Source organism: Hippocampus guttulatus, chromosome 18 (assembly GCF_054856545.1).
Source record: "Hippocampus guttulatus isolate MCC_2025c chromosome 18, RoL_Hgut_1.0, whole genome shotgun sequence".
Classification (NCBI taxonomy): Eukaryota; Metazoa; Chordata; class Actinopteri; order Syngnathiformes; family Syngnathidae; genus Hippocampus; species Hippocampus guttulatus.
This window is the reverse complement of record NC_141278.1, coordinates 11,999,723-12,017,183: the sequence shown is the minus strand read 5'-3', so window position 1 is coordinate 12,017,183 and position 17,461 is coordinate 11,999,723. Positions and strand designations below refer to the sequence as shown.

The 17,461-nt window shown below is 46.2% G+C and overlaps 1 protein-coding gene across 1 annotated transcript; it reads left to right on the top strand.

Annotated features, from left to right (window-relative positions):
- The first annotated feature begins 10,541 nt into the window (after positions 1-10,541).
- Positions 10,542-15,943, top strand: LOC147191247 (glycoprotein-N-acetylgalactosamine 3-beta-galactosyltransferase 1-like). Its single transcript, XM_086136738.1, has 3 exons — positions 10,542-10,848; positions 13,181-13,842; positions 15,111-15,943. Exons 1-3 carry the CDS (start codon positions 10,608-10,610, stop codon positions 15,273-15,275), a joined length of 1,068 nt encoding a protein of 355 aa, XP_085992864.1. The 5' UTR covers positions 10,542-10,607; the 3' UTR covers positions 15,276-15,943.
- The last annotated feature ends 1,518 nt before the right edge of the window (positions 15,944-17,461 follow it).

The following is a 17,461-nucleotide window of genomic DNA, read 5'->3' as shown; positions in this document are numbered from 1 at the left end:
CACGATACTGGCGGGGTCTGGCGCAGAAATGAAGCCGCATGTGCGATGCATAGCACACACACTTAATTTGTCCTCGCAAAAAACATTTGCAGTAGACCAGGTGAAACCTATCCTGGTGAAAATAAGGAGAGTCGTTACATTTTTTCACACAAGTGCCAAAGCATCCGATGCTCTCCGTGATCAGCAGCACAACTTTGGTCTGGCACACCACAAGCTAATCCATGATGTTTCCACAAGGTGGAATAGTTCCCTTGATATGTTGGAGCGTTACTGGGAACAAAAGGCTGCTGTGGCGGCAGCATTAAGGAAAATTAAACCAAGGGGAGAACCACTGCCTCCCCTCTCAGATGATGAGACAAAAGTAATCCCAGAAATTGTGAAACTGATGTCCCCCCTGAAATTGGCAACCAAGCTCCTCAGTGAGGAAAAGACCCCCACTATCTCCATCGTTTCCCCACTACTGGCCAAACTACGGTCAGAATTTGGAGAAAACCACAGCGATCTAGCCGCAATTGTCAAGATGAAAGAACATTTCAGACAGGACTTTGATTCCCGTTACAACTCCATCCAAGACTTCCTCGACAATGCCTCAGCCCTTGATCGATGCTGACAACACTGCAAAGGATGTGATATTCCTGAAGATAGCACAACAAGTGGAGGATATGGTAAGAAATACAACACAGTATTATCAGCAGTTAGTTTTACTCTTAGTATTTTCCATCTCACTTAAGGGTTTTCTTTTTTAGTTCGAATGATATTATACAGTATGTATTTCTTTTTTCACATGGAAAATAAATCAACACTGATGCTAGTTTTCAACACTTGTCCAGGTTGGCTTTTCTAGAGGATGATGATGATGATCATTTCATCTGCTCTCTGCTCTGCTGATTGTCAGGCAAGGGCTGATGGTATGCTGGATGATGAGAGCCAGGCAGCTAAGGCAGAAGGTGATGGGAGAGGCCACAGGGAGGAGGAGGACAATGAAAATGATGTGGAGGCGATGGAGGAAGATGAGAGAGGTTTGTTTTGGGAATTGGTTATGTTATCTATAATAGTTCATTGATTTGAAAAGAGGTGTGATGATGGTATTGTAATGCAGTCATATGGTATTTAACTAATAACTAGTTTAATATGCTGATATTATTGGTTCGCACAGCTGTGCGTGAATAAATTTGGAGCATTGACAAGTGAGTTATGAGGCTGCACTATTGTTTATGATTCCTGTTACTGTATCAGCACCAGCAGGAGGATGTGCATTATACTGTTTTTTGTTGTTGGTGGTGTTTGATAGTATTGTAGACATATTGTTTTGACTCATGTTTCTTTTGTCCTGTCTTGCTTTGTCTTGTCTACTCCAGATGATGGATGAGCCAGAGCCTCCCAAGAAGAAGTCCGCTATGGGCCAGTTGCTTGGAGGTTTCCTTGCTCCTAGAGCACCAGAGAAGACCATAAGGGAGAGAGCTAAGGAAGAAATAACAAAATACAGGAGGAGGGATGGGTTAGATGTCAATGGTGACGTGTTGCAGTGGTGGAAAAAACAAGTAGATCTTCCACTGCTTTCAAAATTGGCCAGGAGCTATTTGTCCGTCCCTGCAACAAGTGTTCCCTCTGAACGAGTGTTCAGCACAGCAGGTGACATTATAACAGCAGAGCGGAGTCGGCTTCTTCCTGAACATGTGGACCAACTAATCTTCCTGAAAAAAACCCTGAAGCAGTGCCATATGAAGTGAGATGTTGATAATGAGAGTGGCATTTCCAGAAAGATCTGTTTTCTTTTTTTGACTCTTTTGGACATTTCATTTTGAGACACTCAGGGGTCTGTGTACGCTGCAATACACACAGCAGCTTTGAGCCTGTGACTGCCATATTGTTTAAATTGTATTTTATTTTCTGTCCTATGGAGATGGATATTTTATATAAGACACTCAGTGAGAGTAGACTGTTTGTGTTTACACTACAGCAACAGCTGTGAGTCTCGGGTGCCAAATTGTTTACATTTTCATTGCACAAAAGCCAATTGTGAAAGGGCTTCAGTAGGTTGTTTTACAAGTTCTACTGTTTATAATGAATAAAGTGGTATCCTTTTTGTAATACCATACTGAATTCCATCTTTTTTTAAACTTTTTTTTCTTTGCTTATTTGCATCATGTTTAATTGCACAATATCGCAACAAATTGCATTGTCTCGTATCGGATCGCATTGATTTGAACTTAATGTGTATCGCATCGTATCACATCGTGACGACGGTGAAACGTATCGCATCGTGTCGCCAGAAAATTCCATGTATCGTTTAAGTATCGCATCGCTGGTAGTGCATCGAGATGTGTATCGAATCGTCCTCAGTGCTGAGATTCACATCCCTGATACACGCGTGTGCATGCGTGTATGCTTGCATGCTTGCGATCGGGTCGATAGCGGGAGTTTGGTCGCTCCAAAAGTCGATCTTTGGTCAAAAAAGGTTGGGCACCCCTGGTATCATATGTTTGGCACGTAAATGGTTGAAAAGCTATTTAGATGACAGCCACAGCTGTTGTGAAAGCACTCCATAGATAACTATGTAGTATGATATTAATATGTACAGTTCAACAATTTCAAATCAAACAAGTTGAAGCGAACTCCCTAAATTTAAAAAGATTAAGGGGTACAGCTAGACAAGCCATGTATTCAATTGTTTTCCTTTATTTAGTTTTTTAAATGTATTTCATATTGTGTTGATATGTTCAATATATAAATCAATTCCGACTGAATACAATGCAAACTCTTTTTCTCTCTGAAGTTCGAAATGCCACAAACGGTCAGCCCCCTTCAGGACGCCATTCGTCACATTTCATTCGGGACCGACAAAACGGGCAAATTGTGTGTGAGGTACATCAATGCAGTCAAAGGTAAGGTGTTGTCTGATGTTATATGCTGAGTAATAATTCTTACATGATATGGCATATACTGTGGATAAAACATATACTGTACAGTTATTATCAGATGAGCATTAAATATAACCCTGAGCTTAGTTTTGCAGGTTCCGACTCAGTTTGTAAACAAGCCATTATATAAATAATTAATTCCATGTCTTGTCTTACTTGAGTAGAAGAACACCATGTGAAACCGAACAAATAAAAACAATTCTATTCTACAGGATGTTTTCTAAATTAACATGGACCGCTCAATAATGGAAGAATAGATTGCCAAGCCTGTTTTTTTTTTAAAAACTATTATTGCTGTCTGCTTCAGGACGTGGAATATTTGCAAAAAGTACAATCGGCAGCGGACAATTTGTTGCTGAGTATCGGGGAGATCTGATAGATGATGCAGAATACCAGCGCAGAAGAAGAGTTCACCACCCATCATGTGCTGCGTTTATGTTTGCATTCAAGTGGAGAGGGAAAAAATGGTGGTAAGACTTATTATCCACCTGTTCTGCACCACTACAGTGAAACTCCTCTACAACGAAATCATGTTTGCGGCCAGAAATTTTTCCACAACAGGGGAATTTTCACGATAGCTAATTTGATCCATCCATCCATCCATCCATTTTCCGAACCGCTTAATCCTCACTAGGGTCGCGGGGGGCGCTGGAGCCTATCCCAGCTGTCTTCGGGCAGTAGGCGGGGGACACCCTGAATCGGTTGCCAGCCAATCGCAGTAATTTGATCCATCCATCATCCATCCATCATCTACCGCTTATCCGGGGCTGGGTCGCGGGGGCAAAAGCTTTAGCAGGGAAGCCCAGACTTCCCTCTCCCTAGCTACTTCTTCCAGCTCTCCCCGGGGGATCCCGAGACGTTCCCAGGCCAGCTGGGTGACATAGTCTCTCCAGCGTGTCCTGGGTCTTCCTTGGGGTCTCCTCCCGGTGGGACATGCCCGGAACACCTCACCAGGGAGGCGCTCAGGAGGCATCCGAATCAGATGCCCAAGCCACCTCATCTGGCTCCTCTCGATGAGGAGGAGAAGCGGCTCGACTCTGAGCCCCTCCCGGATGACCGAGCTTCTCACCTTATCTATAAGGGAGAGCCCGGACACCCTGCGGAGAAAACTCATTTCGGCCGCTTGTATCCGGGATCTCGTTCTTTCGGTCACGACCCATAGCTCGTGACCATAGATGAGGGTTGGAACGTAGATCGACCGGTAAATTGAGAGCTTCGCCCTTTGGCTCAGCTCCTTCTTCACCACGACAAACCGATACAACGTCCGCATCACAGCAGACGCTGCACCGATCCGCCTGTCAATCTCCCGCTCCCTCCTGCCCCCACTCGTGAACAAGACCCCAAGATATTTGAACTCCTCCACTTGGGGCAAGATCTCCTCCCCGAACCGGAGGGGGCACTCCACCCTTTTCCGACTGAGGACCATGGTTTCAGATTTGGAGGTGCTGATCTTCATCCCAACCGCTTCACACTCGGCTGCGAAACGCTCCAGTGAGAGTTGGAGAGCCCTGTTTGAAGGAGCCAACAGCACCACATCATCTGCAAAAAGCAGGGATGCAATACTGAGGCCCCCAAAACGGACCCCCTCAACGCTTCGGCTGCGCCTAGAAATTCTGTCCATAAAGGTTATGAACAGAATCGGCGACAAAGGGCAGCCTTGGCGGAGTCCTACCCCCACTGGAAATGATTCCGACTTACTGCCGGCAATGCGAACCAAACTCTGACATCGGTGGTATAGTGACCGAACCGCCCGTATCATGGGGTTCGGTACCCCATACCCACGAAGCACCCCCCACAGAACTCCCCGAGGGACACGGTCAAACGCCTTCTCCAAGTCCACAAAACACATGTAGACTGGTTGGGCGAATTCCCACATACCCTCGAGGACCCTGCTAAGGGTGTAGAGCTGGTCCACTGTTCCACGGCCGGGACGAAAACCACACTGCTCCTCCTCAATCTGAGGCTCGACTTCCTGACGGACCCTCCTCTCCAGCACCCCTGAATAGACCTTACCAGGGAGGCTGAGGAGTGTGATCCCTCTGTAGTTGGAACACACCCTCCGGTCCCCCTTTTTAAAAAGAGGGACTACCACCCCGGTCTGCCAATCCAGAGGCACTCTCCCTGTTGACCACGTGATGTTGCAGAGGCGTGTCAAACCGGACAGCCCCACAACATCCAGAGCCTTGAGGAACTCCGGGCGGATCTCATCCACCCCTGGGGCCTTGCCACCGAGGAGCTTTTTAACCACATCGGTGACTTCAACCACAGAGATAGGAGAGCCCACCTCAGAGTCCCCAGGCTCTGTTTCCTCCAAGGAAGGCGTGTTGGTGGAGTTGAGGAGGTCTTCGAAGTATTCTGCCCACCGGTTCACAACGTCCCGAGTCGAAGTCAGCAGCGCCCCATCCCCACTGTACACAGTGTTAGTGGTGCACTGCTTCCCCCTCTTGAGACGTCGGATGGTGGACCAGAATTTCCTCGAAGCCGTCCGGAAGTCGGCTTCCATGGCCTCACCGAACTCTTCCCACGCCCTGGTTTTTGCCTCGGCGACCACCGAAGCTGCGTTCCGCTTGGCCAGTCGATACCCGTCAGCTGCCTCTGGGGTCCCACAGGCCATAAAGGCTCGATAGGACTCCTTCTTCAGCTTGACGGCATCCCTTATTGCTGGTGTCCACCAGCGAGTACGGGGGTTGCCGCCACGACAGGCACCAACCACCTTATGGCCACAACTCAGATTGGCCGCCTCAACAATAGAGGCACGGAACATGGTCCACTCGGGCTCAATGTCCCCCGCCTCCCCCGGAACATGGGAAAAGCTCTGTCGGAGGTGGGAGTTGAAACTCCTTCTGACAGGGGATTCCGCCAGACGCTCCCAACAAACCCTCACAATACGTTTGGGTCTGCCAGGACGGACCGGCATCTTCCCCCACCATCGGAGCCTATTCACCACCAGGTGGTGATCAGTTGACAGCTCCGCCCCTCTCTTCACCCGAGTGTCCAGAACATGCGGCCGCAAATCCGATGATACAACTACAAAGTCGATCATCGAACTGCGGCCTAGGGTGTCCTGGTGCCAAGTGCACATATGGACACCCTTATGTTTGAACAAGGTGTTCGTTATGGACAATCCGTGGCGAGCACAGAAATCCAATAACAAAACACCACTCGAGTTCTGATCGGGGGGGCCGTTCCTCCCAATCACGCCCCTCCAGGTCTCACTGTCATTGCCCACGTGAGCATTGAAGTCCCCCAGCAGAACAAGGGAGTCCCCAGCAGGAGTACTCTCCAGCACACCCTCCAAGGACTCCAAAAAGGGTGGGTATGCTGAGCTGCTGTTTGGTGCTATGCACAAACAACAGTCAGGACCCGTCCACCCACCCGAAGGCGGAGGGAGGCAACCCTCTCGTCTACCGGTGTGAACCCCAATGTACAGGCACTGAGCCGGGGGGCAATGAGTATGCCCACACCTGCTCTGCGCCTCTCACCGTGAGCAACTCCAGAGTGGAAGAGAGTCCAACCCCTCTCGAAAGAACTGGTACCAGAACCCAGGCTGTGTGTGGAGGCAAGTCCGACTATATCCAGTCGGAAATTCTCTGCCTCACACACCAGCTCGGGCTCCTTCCCTGCCAGAGAGGTGACATTCCATGTCCCAAGAGCTAGCTTCTGCAGCCGAGGATCGGACCGCCAGGGTCCCCGCCTTTGGCTGCCGCCCAGCTCACATTGCACCCGACCCCTTTGGCCCCTCTCATGGGTGGTGAGCCTATGGGAAGGGGGACCCACGTTGCCTCTTCGGGCTGTGCCCGGCCGGGCCCCATGGGTGTAGGCCCGGCCACCAGGCGCTTGCCAACGAGCCCCACCTCCAGGCCTGGCTCCAGAGGGGGGCCCCGGTGACCCGCGTCCGGGCAAGGGAAACCGTGGTCCATATATTTTTCTCATCATAAGGGTCTTTGAGCCGTGCTTTGTCTGGCCCCCACCTAGAACCTGTTTGCCATGGGTGACCCTGCCAGGGGCATAAAGCCCCAGACAACGTAGCTCCGAGGATCATTGGGACACACAAACCCCTCCACCACGGTAAGGTGACGACTCACGGAGGGGAGCTATTTTTTATTGTTCGTTTCAGACGCAGCACGACCGTTGCATTGCTAAAATGGCTACAAAATGCTAAAATGGCTAATTTGATCTCAGACGTAAACACACACACACACAAAACGTACATGTTTACTCTTTATTTTTATTCCAATAGTGCATAAGTATGAGCATACACTTATTTGACACTTCATATGGCCGGCGTAAAAAAGAAAAAGAAGGAAAGAAATTGCAAAATTTATGATCAGCATTCACTTTCACTTACATTAATTTCTTGCATAATGTCTTTTACTTTGTTTCCTCCATCTTTAATTTTTATGACTTTTGTCCTGTCTTCAAGCGTTAAAGCTTTTCTTTTCTTAACTCCTTGGTCTGCAACGGTCCGTCTGTTGCAGACCAAGGAGTTAAGCCATTTTAGCCATTTGTAGCCATTTTAGCAATGCAACGGTCGTGCTGCGTCTGAAACGAACAATAACAAATACTTCCTGTACTACTGTGCACGTGTAAGCCAGTGTGGTGGTTGCTATTGCCATTTCCGAGCGAAGCGGTAGCGGTGGCTGTGGCAGGCTGAGGTTGGATTAGACTTTTGCGGAAGGCTTGTTTTCGTTTTAGTGAACGTCATTGCGAGGCAACGGTGGAGAAAAGGATTTCGTATTACGTAACAGGGGGACTTTTTGTTGTAGGGGGAAGGAGAAAAGAGGGAATGGCTTTCATGCATCAAGATTTTCTTTTCCACACTAGGGGGTATTTTCGCACATGTAGGTTTCGTTGTAGAGGGAATTTTACTGTATAGACCAGGGGTGTCCAAAGTCGGTTCTCGAGGGCCGCTGTCCTGCCTGTTTTCCAGCTCTCCCAGGAGCAACACACCTGATTCAAATCATCAGGATCGTTCTAATGCTGCTTCAGAGCTGGCTGATGAGCTGATCATCTGAATCAGGTGTGTTGCAGCCGGGAGAGCTGGAAAACAGGCAGGACAGTGGCCCTCCAGGCCCGCAGCTGGACATGTCTGATATAGACCATATCAGAATATTGTGATCATGATCTCATATTGTTCTTTTTCACCTATTTGTTAAGCATTGATGCTTCACGAGAAGATGAGTCATTTGGGCGTCTCGTGAATGATGAAGACAGGAGGCCAAACTGCCGGATGAAAAGGGTTGATGTGGATGGAAAGCCACACTTATGTTTGTTTGCTTTGAATGACATCCAAGAGGGAGAAGAAATTACGTATGATTATGGTGGCAAAGACTGCCCATGGAGAACACAAGTATGTTATACATTGCAGATGATACAGAATGGCTCTGTGTAATAAGAATGGAAGTGACTTTGATGAAATCAGTTTGAATCAGAACAGTAGAATCTTACTGGAAATAATATGAATCAAATTTTCCTGTTTCCACCCACATTCCTCAACACATGTGTGGCAGGCTAATCGAATTCTCGAAATCAGGCATGTCCAGCTCCGGGCCTGGAGGGCCACCGTGCTGCCTGTTTTCAAGCTCTCCCACCTGCAACACACCTGATTCAGATGATCAGCTCATCTGCCAGCTCTGAGGCAGCATTCGAGCAATTTGATTATTTGAATCAGGTGTGTTGCTCCTGGGAGAGCTGGAAAACAGGCAGGACAGCGGCCCTTGAGGACCGACTTTGGACACCCCTGCTCTAAATTGTCCCGAGGTGTGAGTGTGAGCGCGAATGGGTGTCGTCTATTTGTGCCCTGCGATTGGCTGGCAACCAGTTCGGGGTGTACCCTGCCTACTGTCCAGAGACAGCTGGGATAGGCTCCGGCATGCCCCCAACCCTTGTGAGGATAAACTGATTAGAAAACGAATGGACGCATGGATCAAATTTATCAGCTCTGGCAGGTGTTTGGAATAGGTTGGTACACATTTCAAATCATTATTTTCTGAAACCTAAACCTGTAGCAAGTGGTAATTTAATTTCTAAAATACTGTGGAAAGTTAAGTGCAACTTGATCAATGATTTATTTTCTCTCAGAATCAGAAAAAATGATTTGTAACTCTGATCTGATCTGATCTGATGGCCTATTGATCAAAAAAATTCTGAATCTCTATCATTGTTGACTGTCTTTATAGATGACCAGCATGACAGTCACAGATGTGGCTCCTCAACCCTCTTCTCTGCCTCAGTCAGATGGATGATGATGATGAGAGGCGTCCGCTCAACGCGCTCCAGGAGGTAGATACATTTTATTCACTTCCCTTTTTCGTGTTTTTGAATAACTCTCAGTAGTTTAAAGCAACGGTGCCCAGCCTGTCAATCGCAATCAACTGGTCGGCTGTGGACTGGCCCCAAATCGATCGCGATGGGTGTGGGTCAAAATGGGGGGAAAGAAATTGCCTGTCTGTGTGCGTGTTATTAAAATATTTTTTTGTGTTAATGTACACTGCACCCTCAGCATTCTTTCAGTTTCACTTTCACAAAAAACATTTTTTTAAATTAAAATAAAATAGCTAGTCCATTTTAATTTAGGGTGGCGCATGACCGGCATCATCAGAAGTTATTAGCGGTCAACAGTCTGCAATTGCAGCTTGCAGTCAGAGCTGTTACGACATATCCTTGATAAAATTCTTCTCATTCAAAGTTTGTTTCATCTCCAATTCACCGATGCCACTGGCAAAGAATGTGAATCTGGAGTAGTTTAAAACATAACACGTGAACTTGGGTAGTGATAGTCTTACACTTGGCACGTCCCATGCCTCTACGTCGATTCGTCTCCAAGGACGGCAGTGATTTCCTTTTCAGAAACTCTTGTATCGACTTTGTTGTTTTGTTCATTGTCTGATCCATTATGGGTGCGTGGATGCATATGTGTGAGTGCATGCGTGCCTGCATGTGCGCACGTGCGGTCGACATATTGAAAAAAGATTGGGCACCCCCGACTTAAAGGAACTCCTATGACGATCTATCACAGTTTTGATGATGATGATGAACAACAAAAAAGTGAACAGAACAGATCATGAATGTTTAGTTATTTCTCTTTTGTGGACGCTCACAGTTTCCCCAAACCACAAGTGTTTTTCAGCCAAATATAAGAAAAAAATACTATTTTAAACATGAAAAATATATTGTTTACATATTAAAAGAGGGCGACCCCGTGGTCCAGTGGTGAGCGCGTCGGCCTCACAGTGCGGAGGTGCACAGTTTGATTCCGGCTGAGGCCTTCTTGTGTGGAGTTTGCACATTCGCCTCGTGCCTGGCATGGGTTTTCTCCGGGTACTCCTGTTTCCTCCCACATTCCAAAAACATGCATGTCAGGTTGGAACATTCTCAATTGTCTTGAGGTGTGATAGTGAGTGTGGATGGTTGTTCGTCTCTGTGTGCACTGCGATTTGCTGGCAACCAGTGAAGGGTGTCCCCCGCCGACTGCCCAAAGACAGCAGGGATAAGCTCCAGCACGCCCGCGACCCCTCTTGGAGATAAGCGCATGAGCAAATGAATGGATGAATATTTGTGTTCAAACACTGGCTGAGAGCGAAGTGAAGGCGGACGCAGAAGAGCAAGAGGTGGAGGAGGAGGAGGAGCAAAGTGGGGGCTTGCTGTCGGTGCAAAGTTTATCAGCGACGGGGACTTCTCTCTTCCATGGCAAAAAGGCAGGTGCAAGATTTGTGGACTCTTACTTGCGGAACAAAGAAATTTGTGTCTACGTATATCTATGAACTGTATGTATTTGACAGTTACCACAGAATGAGATTTAGGTCCCGTTCAGTCTTCATCACTGGACTGATGATCGGATTCATGTCCCTGCGATATATTTTCAACTCGGACTTTCCCAAGAGTCATGAACAAGATGCCTGGCAAGGAGACCAAATCGAACACAAAGGTAGCCAGACATTTTATAAATGTTTAAATGTTTGTTTTTTTTAAATTGGGTTGCAGGTGCGGACGCTACTCTGTCAAAATGACTTGCCACTGCTCGGAGTGGGTTTTTATGCATATTTAGTGGTTTTGAGTGTGTTTGTTTGAAAATTGACTTCTTTAATGACCATCTTAACAACAACAGTACTTTGCTTGGCTTCTGGCCCGTGTTAATGGCTCTAGGCCAGTGTACAGATTAGAGCCGTCAGTTGACCGTTTCAGCGGGGAATCCCGAATCAACTCGAAGGGGTCAGCAATTTGTACTTGTGCCCCAAAACACGTGAGCCCAATTCACGAAAAATCCAATTTGATCACAATGGTAAATGGAACACACTTACAATGAGTCGGCTTTTATCTACGCCAGTGGTTCTCAACCTTTTTCACTGATGTGTCCCCTGAGAAATACTTTTTTAGCCTGCTGTGCCATCAGTGTCAGACTAATTAATCTTTGAAACTCCAATTGTAGTGACATAAATAAAGACTGGTGCACATCCAAATAATCCTCAAAATAAAGTGCCCTCCTTTTCTGTCATTGTAGTACAGATCTGTTCTCAAAAGGAAATCTTGATTTTAAATAAAATCTGAAACTGTCCAAATAAATAATCTTGAAATATGTATTTCATAATTAAAAAGAAGACGAACAATATGACCAACTGTCAACGATGTTGCACCGGACCGTGGCATTTTTGCATTTAGCAAGATATTTTAGTGAGACACTTTGGCTTGTGCTTCATCGTTGTCATTCTTGGTGTCAGGGAGTGGACATTACTTTGCCTTCAGAGTGTTCAATCAGCCTGTCATCCATGTTTGTTGGAATGTGGGAGGAAATCAGAGTACCCGGAGAAAACCCACGCAGGCGCGGGGACCATGCAAATGCCACACAGGGAGGCCGGAGCTGGAATTGCACGCGGTACCTCTGTACTGTGAGGTCGACGTGCTAACCACTGGTCCACCGGGCCACCCTAATAGGATTGTATTGATATTTTAAAAAAACAAAAAACATCTAGAGCACAACTGTACTGCTGTAGCGGTCACACAATATTTTGTTAGTTGTCAAATAACATGCACACAATATCGAATAGGCTGAACTCAGCATTGATTTTTTTTTGTTGTTGTTTGTGTGAACCAGATCACAATTCGCACATCATGTTCCCCAAGTAGGGGAAAATATATTCTTACCCTGCTGAGAATTCTCACTCAAGGTGAGGAATCAAAGCTCCACACTGGCAGCTGGTCAGTTCTCTTCATTGCTTCTTCTGCCCTAATCCAGCTAGTGTGGAAATAATGAGGAAAAAGAAATCAATGGTCTCACAACAACTTCAATTGGAACATCATGTGAGCAGTGGTGGGCAGCGGAGTTTTCTCCAGGAGAGGCCAAATGGCCCCTCGATTGATTGGTTGCTTCAAATAATTTAGCACATTATGCCTTATCATGTTGTAACCTTTCATATATGATTTTGACATATTATATCCATATTATATATGATGTATTTTTATACAGTGTAGTTGCTATCTTAGCTGCGTGTGTTTAACGCACAGCATGTTTGCACTGAGGATTGAGAAGAAGAAATTTCATCTGTGCTTCATGTTATACATAAAGCATATTTGACAATAAAGATGATCTTGATTTTTGGAATGGGGGAGGAAACCGGAGTACCCGAGGGAAAACCCACACAGGTACGGGGAGAACATGCAGACTCCACACAGAAAGACCGGAGCCGGGATCGAACCCACGATCTCTGCACTGTGAGGTCGACGCACTAACCGAGTTTGCCTCAGTTTGTGAATGATAAATAATTTCTTTAAAAAGAAAAGGCGGAGTTGCGTGTGCCAAACTGAGTCACTTCTGCACTGAACAGAAACAGTTGAACCAAAGTTTTTTCTGGTTCCCCCCCACCCCTAAAAATAATAACTAAATGAAATATCACACCTAATACTGTATCCTGTATAAATGACATCAAGAGCCATGGGGCGACATGGTGGTCGTCTCCCCTCGGGAAGGTTGCGGGCTTAATCCTCAGACCTTATGTCCAAGTGTCCTTGAGCAAGATACTGAAGTCCCAACTCCTGAAGAGGAGTTGGCGTCAAAGCGCTTTCGGTGCCTTGGGTAGAATTGCGCTTTATAAGAAGCGCATTTACCGTGAATTAAAAATGTGATGGAGACACAGAGTTGGAAATGTTTGCGAGCATGATGCTCAGTCTTCATGAATATAAAATATAACAACGAATTAACATGAAATAATCATGTGGTTTTTCTATCCAATACATTCATGATACGTTGTTTGTTTTGCCTCCAGGTGTGAACTTGACCTCTCCAACAAATTCATCGCAAACGACCCGTATCTTGTGTTGGATCATGACAGGGCCGAAGAATATGGCGTCCCGGACCAAGCACATCAAGGAAACTTGGGCGAAGCGCTGCCACGTAGTGTTGTACATGAGTTCCGTTCATACGGACTTCCCAACTGTGAAACTGAATGTCAGTGAGGGACGAGAGCACCTGTACTGGAAAACCATCCGTGCCTTTGAGTACATCTCCAAAGAGCACCTGGACAATGCAGATTGGTTTTTAAAAGCCGACGATGACACATATGTGATTGTGGAGAATCTACTCTCCATGTTGTCAAACCTTGATCCTGAGAAGCCTTTGTACCTGGGAAGAAGGTTTGAACCTTTTGTCCGTCAAGGCTATATGAGCGGCGGAGCAGGCTATGTCCTCAGTAAGGAAGCACTCCGGAGATTTATGAAAGGTTTGGCCACAGGAGCGTGCACCCACTTCTCTTCCATCGAGGACATGGCTCTGGGGAAGTGTATGGAGACAATGGAGGTGGAGCCGGTCGACACCAGAGATGTGAAAGCGAGACAAACATTTCATCCTTTCCCTCCGGAGCTTCATTTGGCCAGACGGTTCCAAAAGAACCCTTGGTATCTGGATTATGAATACTACCCTCCAATTCAAGTAAGGACACGAGACATTCATTGTGATGCCAGTTGTGCAACCGTGGGGCTGTTTGTCCTAAGCATGATATCGTATGGTGGCTAAAGTGTTTAAAGGAGGCAGATTATGTGTTTAGTGAGCAGGTGTCCTCATTAAAGGTCTCTCATAGTCGGTATTTGTCATGATTCTGTTTGTGACCAACAGGTGGCACTGTAGGGCTCTCCCTGCAGCTGTACACCTGTTGGTTGTTATCTAATTATTGCTTGAAAAGGACTCCTGGCACGACCACTCAGTGTCGGGTCATTGTTTGTTTCTTTGTTGCCTTCGTGTATGTTTGTCATGTTTTTGGTCATGTTTCTATTACTGATAGTTTTTTGCTTAGGTCATGGTTTTTGTTTGCTACTTTTGGATTGAGTTTTCTGTGTTTTATCAATACACTTCTTCAAGCTCCTCCCTCCTGCCTGCTTTTTGGGGTCCACCACCACCTCGCAACGTGACAGAATTAGAGTGATCTGACTTTGAGCAAGATGCAGGGTGCATAGTTAGCTTGTCGCCAGACAATCGCAGGGCACACATTGAAAAACAACTTTTTCCACTCACATTGTGCCATTGATCAAAAATAAATGTGACCAGAATGTAGAAAGAAGTCGTCCACAAACAAAATCCACAGAAGCACTTTGAAAACCATGCAAACTCCACGCATGAAAACAATGCCGTGTGTGACTCTGTGAACTCGATAGATGGCATTCCCGTCATGTAAGGCTTAATGTGGGTGACTGTGAGTGCATCTGCGCCTATCACGGCATCCCTGTTCTCAAGTGTGTGTGTGTGCGCGCGTGTGCCTGTTTTTTGTGTGGTGAAATCGGGTGAGTTCTGGCACCAAAAGATGTTTCATTGGCAGGTTTGCAAAAACCAACCCCATCCTCGGCCATTGTAGAATATTGCCGGCACAAATTTTGAAGGCTCCGAGTGCGACATTGACATTGGGTTAGCACTGTTGCTAAGAACGTAACAGCTGAGCGTTTCACCCTCGGCCTGATTCATCCATTTACACTCAACGCAACCATCGCACAAATGTCCAAATTTGGTTCTTCTTGGTTTGAGTTTTTATGCCTGGAGACTGGAGAATATTTTGTTTGAGTTCAAAAATGTTTCGCCTGTTTGCCCCAAAAACTGAAGTTGGCTTTCATTTTTGGGCTTCTGTGCGACTGAGTTTGACAGCCCTCACTGAGCATTTCTTTCTGATCGTGAGAAATAACAGTCATGCCTTTCTTGTTCTCTTTCTCCAGGGTCCAGGATGCTGTTCAGACTTTGCTGTGTCCTTTCACTACATTTACGCTGTTCAACTCTATGCCCTGGAATACCTGGCATACCATCTGCGGCCACATGGATATAAATACAGATTTCTTTCCAGTGAACATAAATATTTTAATGGAACGACAAAACAACTGTGAAGTATGGGACCTTTTTTTTAATTTAAGATACCTAATCCATTTTGTCATTCCCTTCAAGTAAGTCGGGTCCTCGAGCGCTCCTATCCGGCCTGTTTTCGATATCTCCCTTCTCCTGATTCAAATGATCAGATCATCAGCAAGCTTATCGGAAACCTGATCATTTGAATCAGGCGTGTTGGAAGTGGGAGACATCCAAAACGGCAACGAATGCTCAATTTGGGCCCAGGTCGACAAGAGCATTTCGCAACCACTGTGGTAGGACTGGGACTGAACATGCGCAGCTCAATGGTGGCTGTTGTCTCAAGAGGAACTGCGGTCTGTTGCTAGGATACGGAAAATGCTATCCTCGTTCATTCGATAAGATGCCGAAGATGTCACTTGTCAAGATGCATGAACTGAATTTTTGTTTCAATGCAGATCCAGTCGTTCTGAAGTTGGTAACTCATAACAAGATTGTGTTTCGAGCTGGTACGGGATCATGTCTGCCAAGATTGAAGTGCAAACGGAACACACTCGTTGTGTTGCAGTTCCAGATTCGTTCGTTTTGATAAACGTTTCCACAATGAAAGCGCGATGCTCACCAGTCCAATTCATGGCAGCAACTGAAAAAGAAACGAACAACAATGGCATCATAAAGAAACAAAGCAAAAAGGCATTTTATGTACTTTTTGAAAATAAAAACACGTTTTTGTTTCTTTACTTTATTTGCCTTTTATTTAACCGACAAATGTGTCAGATCATTTTGCCTGACCCGATGTTGAGACCTACCTGAATGACATTCTTCCTGTTTTCTCTCCATCGATGGAGGCAGCATGAATTTTTCTCCTTCTCGGTCCGAACAGGCCTTACTTGACTAAGAAAGAGATATGACTTTCTCACCAAAACAAATATTTGGACATGATAAGAAGCAAGATGACAGCCATGCAAAATACACACCAGATTCCGCCTTACTTTAACGGGGGCCATTGTCCTAAGGTGTGGTTCTGAAGTCTGATTTCCGGCTGTTCAGAATGTTTACCCGCAACAGGCGATCCACCACTAAAGGTCATTGTTCGTCTCTGTTCAAACATTATGTAACAATCCCCATCTGGAGATATTTTTTGATCTCCAGATGGGGAGATCTCCTGTTCTCATCAACTTGCCATGCATGACTGTCAGAGATGTTTGCTCGGACAGTTGAACAAACAGACTCAGATTACCTTTTCTGCCAGCAGGAGGCGCAGTTTTCTACGAGGCCACTCCGTGTGCGCTTCTAAACTGACACCTGACCTCTGCAGCCTCTGCCGGCTTTTTATTGATCGTGTATGCAAATTACAAGTGATATATCAGAAAAACACTCCCTTCTTCATTTACATGTCACACCTCTCAGCCCAGCCCACCGATACGTCCGTCAGAGGCCAAAACATCTCTCGGTACAAACAATGGATACCTTGTTACTTCAATGGGTAGATTTCGCATGAACTGAGACACTGTAACAAACTCAAGGACGTCTTTTCGTGCTGCCCACCCAAAGTTGAACCTTCCAACCTTTGGGCAAAAAAAGTGTGGGTGTTTGTGTGCGTGGCTCTTTGCGGTAACTCAGTAAAAAAATATTGGCTCTTAGTCTCTGACTGCTTGGCCAGTGGCCACCCTTGATCAACACAGTTTAAAGATGGATTTTTCAAATAACAGTTTCACCAGTCGATGTCGCTCTTGACCGATGAACCTCTCGAAAAATGTCGCCATCGTTGCTTGTGTAATTTGAGGGTTTCGTTGTTTCTGATTGGATGGCTCTACTTTACGAACGGCAAAAGGAGAGATTGAATCCTTTGAATGCAGTTTTATTGAAAGGGAAAAAAAGACGTCGAGAACACGACCTTTTCTTCCGGCGACTAAAACATTTCCTGTTTCCTTCAGCCAATCAGATGCTCGCAACATAAACATCCATCCATCCATTTTCCGAACCGCTTGATCCTCACTAGGGTCGCGGGGGGTGCTGGAGCCTATCCCAGCCATCTCCGGGCAGTAGGCGGGGGACACCCTGAATCAGTTGCCAGCCAATCGCAGGGCACACAGAGACGAACAACCATCCACGCCCACACTCACATTTTTTAAGAATTATTAAAGAGAATATAATTTAGGTAGCAGAGGTTCGAGTCCAGCTCCGGCCTCCCTGTGTGGAGTTTGCATGTTCTCCCCGTGCTTGC

What these genes read in the sequence shown, in the direction of transcription:
- LOC147191247 (XM_086136738.1), top strand. Translation starts at nt 10,608, where the DNA reads ATGGCAAAAAGGCAGGTGCAAGATTTGTGGACTCTTACTTGCGGAACA. An exon ending in AGACCAAATCGAACACAAAG is followed by an intron (nt 10,849 to 13,180) that starts GTAGCCAGACAT and finishes TTTTGCCTCCAG; the next exon opens with GTGTGAACTTGACCTCTCCA. An exon ending in AATACTACCCTCCAATTCAA is followed by an intron (nt 13,843 to 15,110) that starts GTAAGGACACGA and finishes CTCTTTCTCCAG; the next exon opens with GGTCCAGGATGCTGTTCAGA.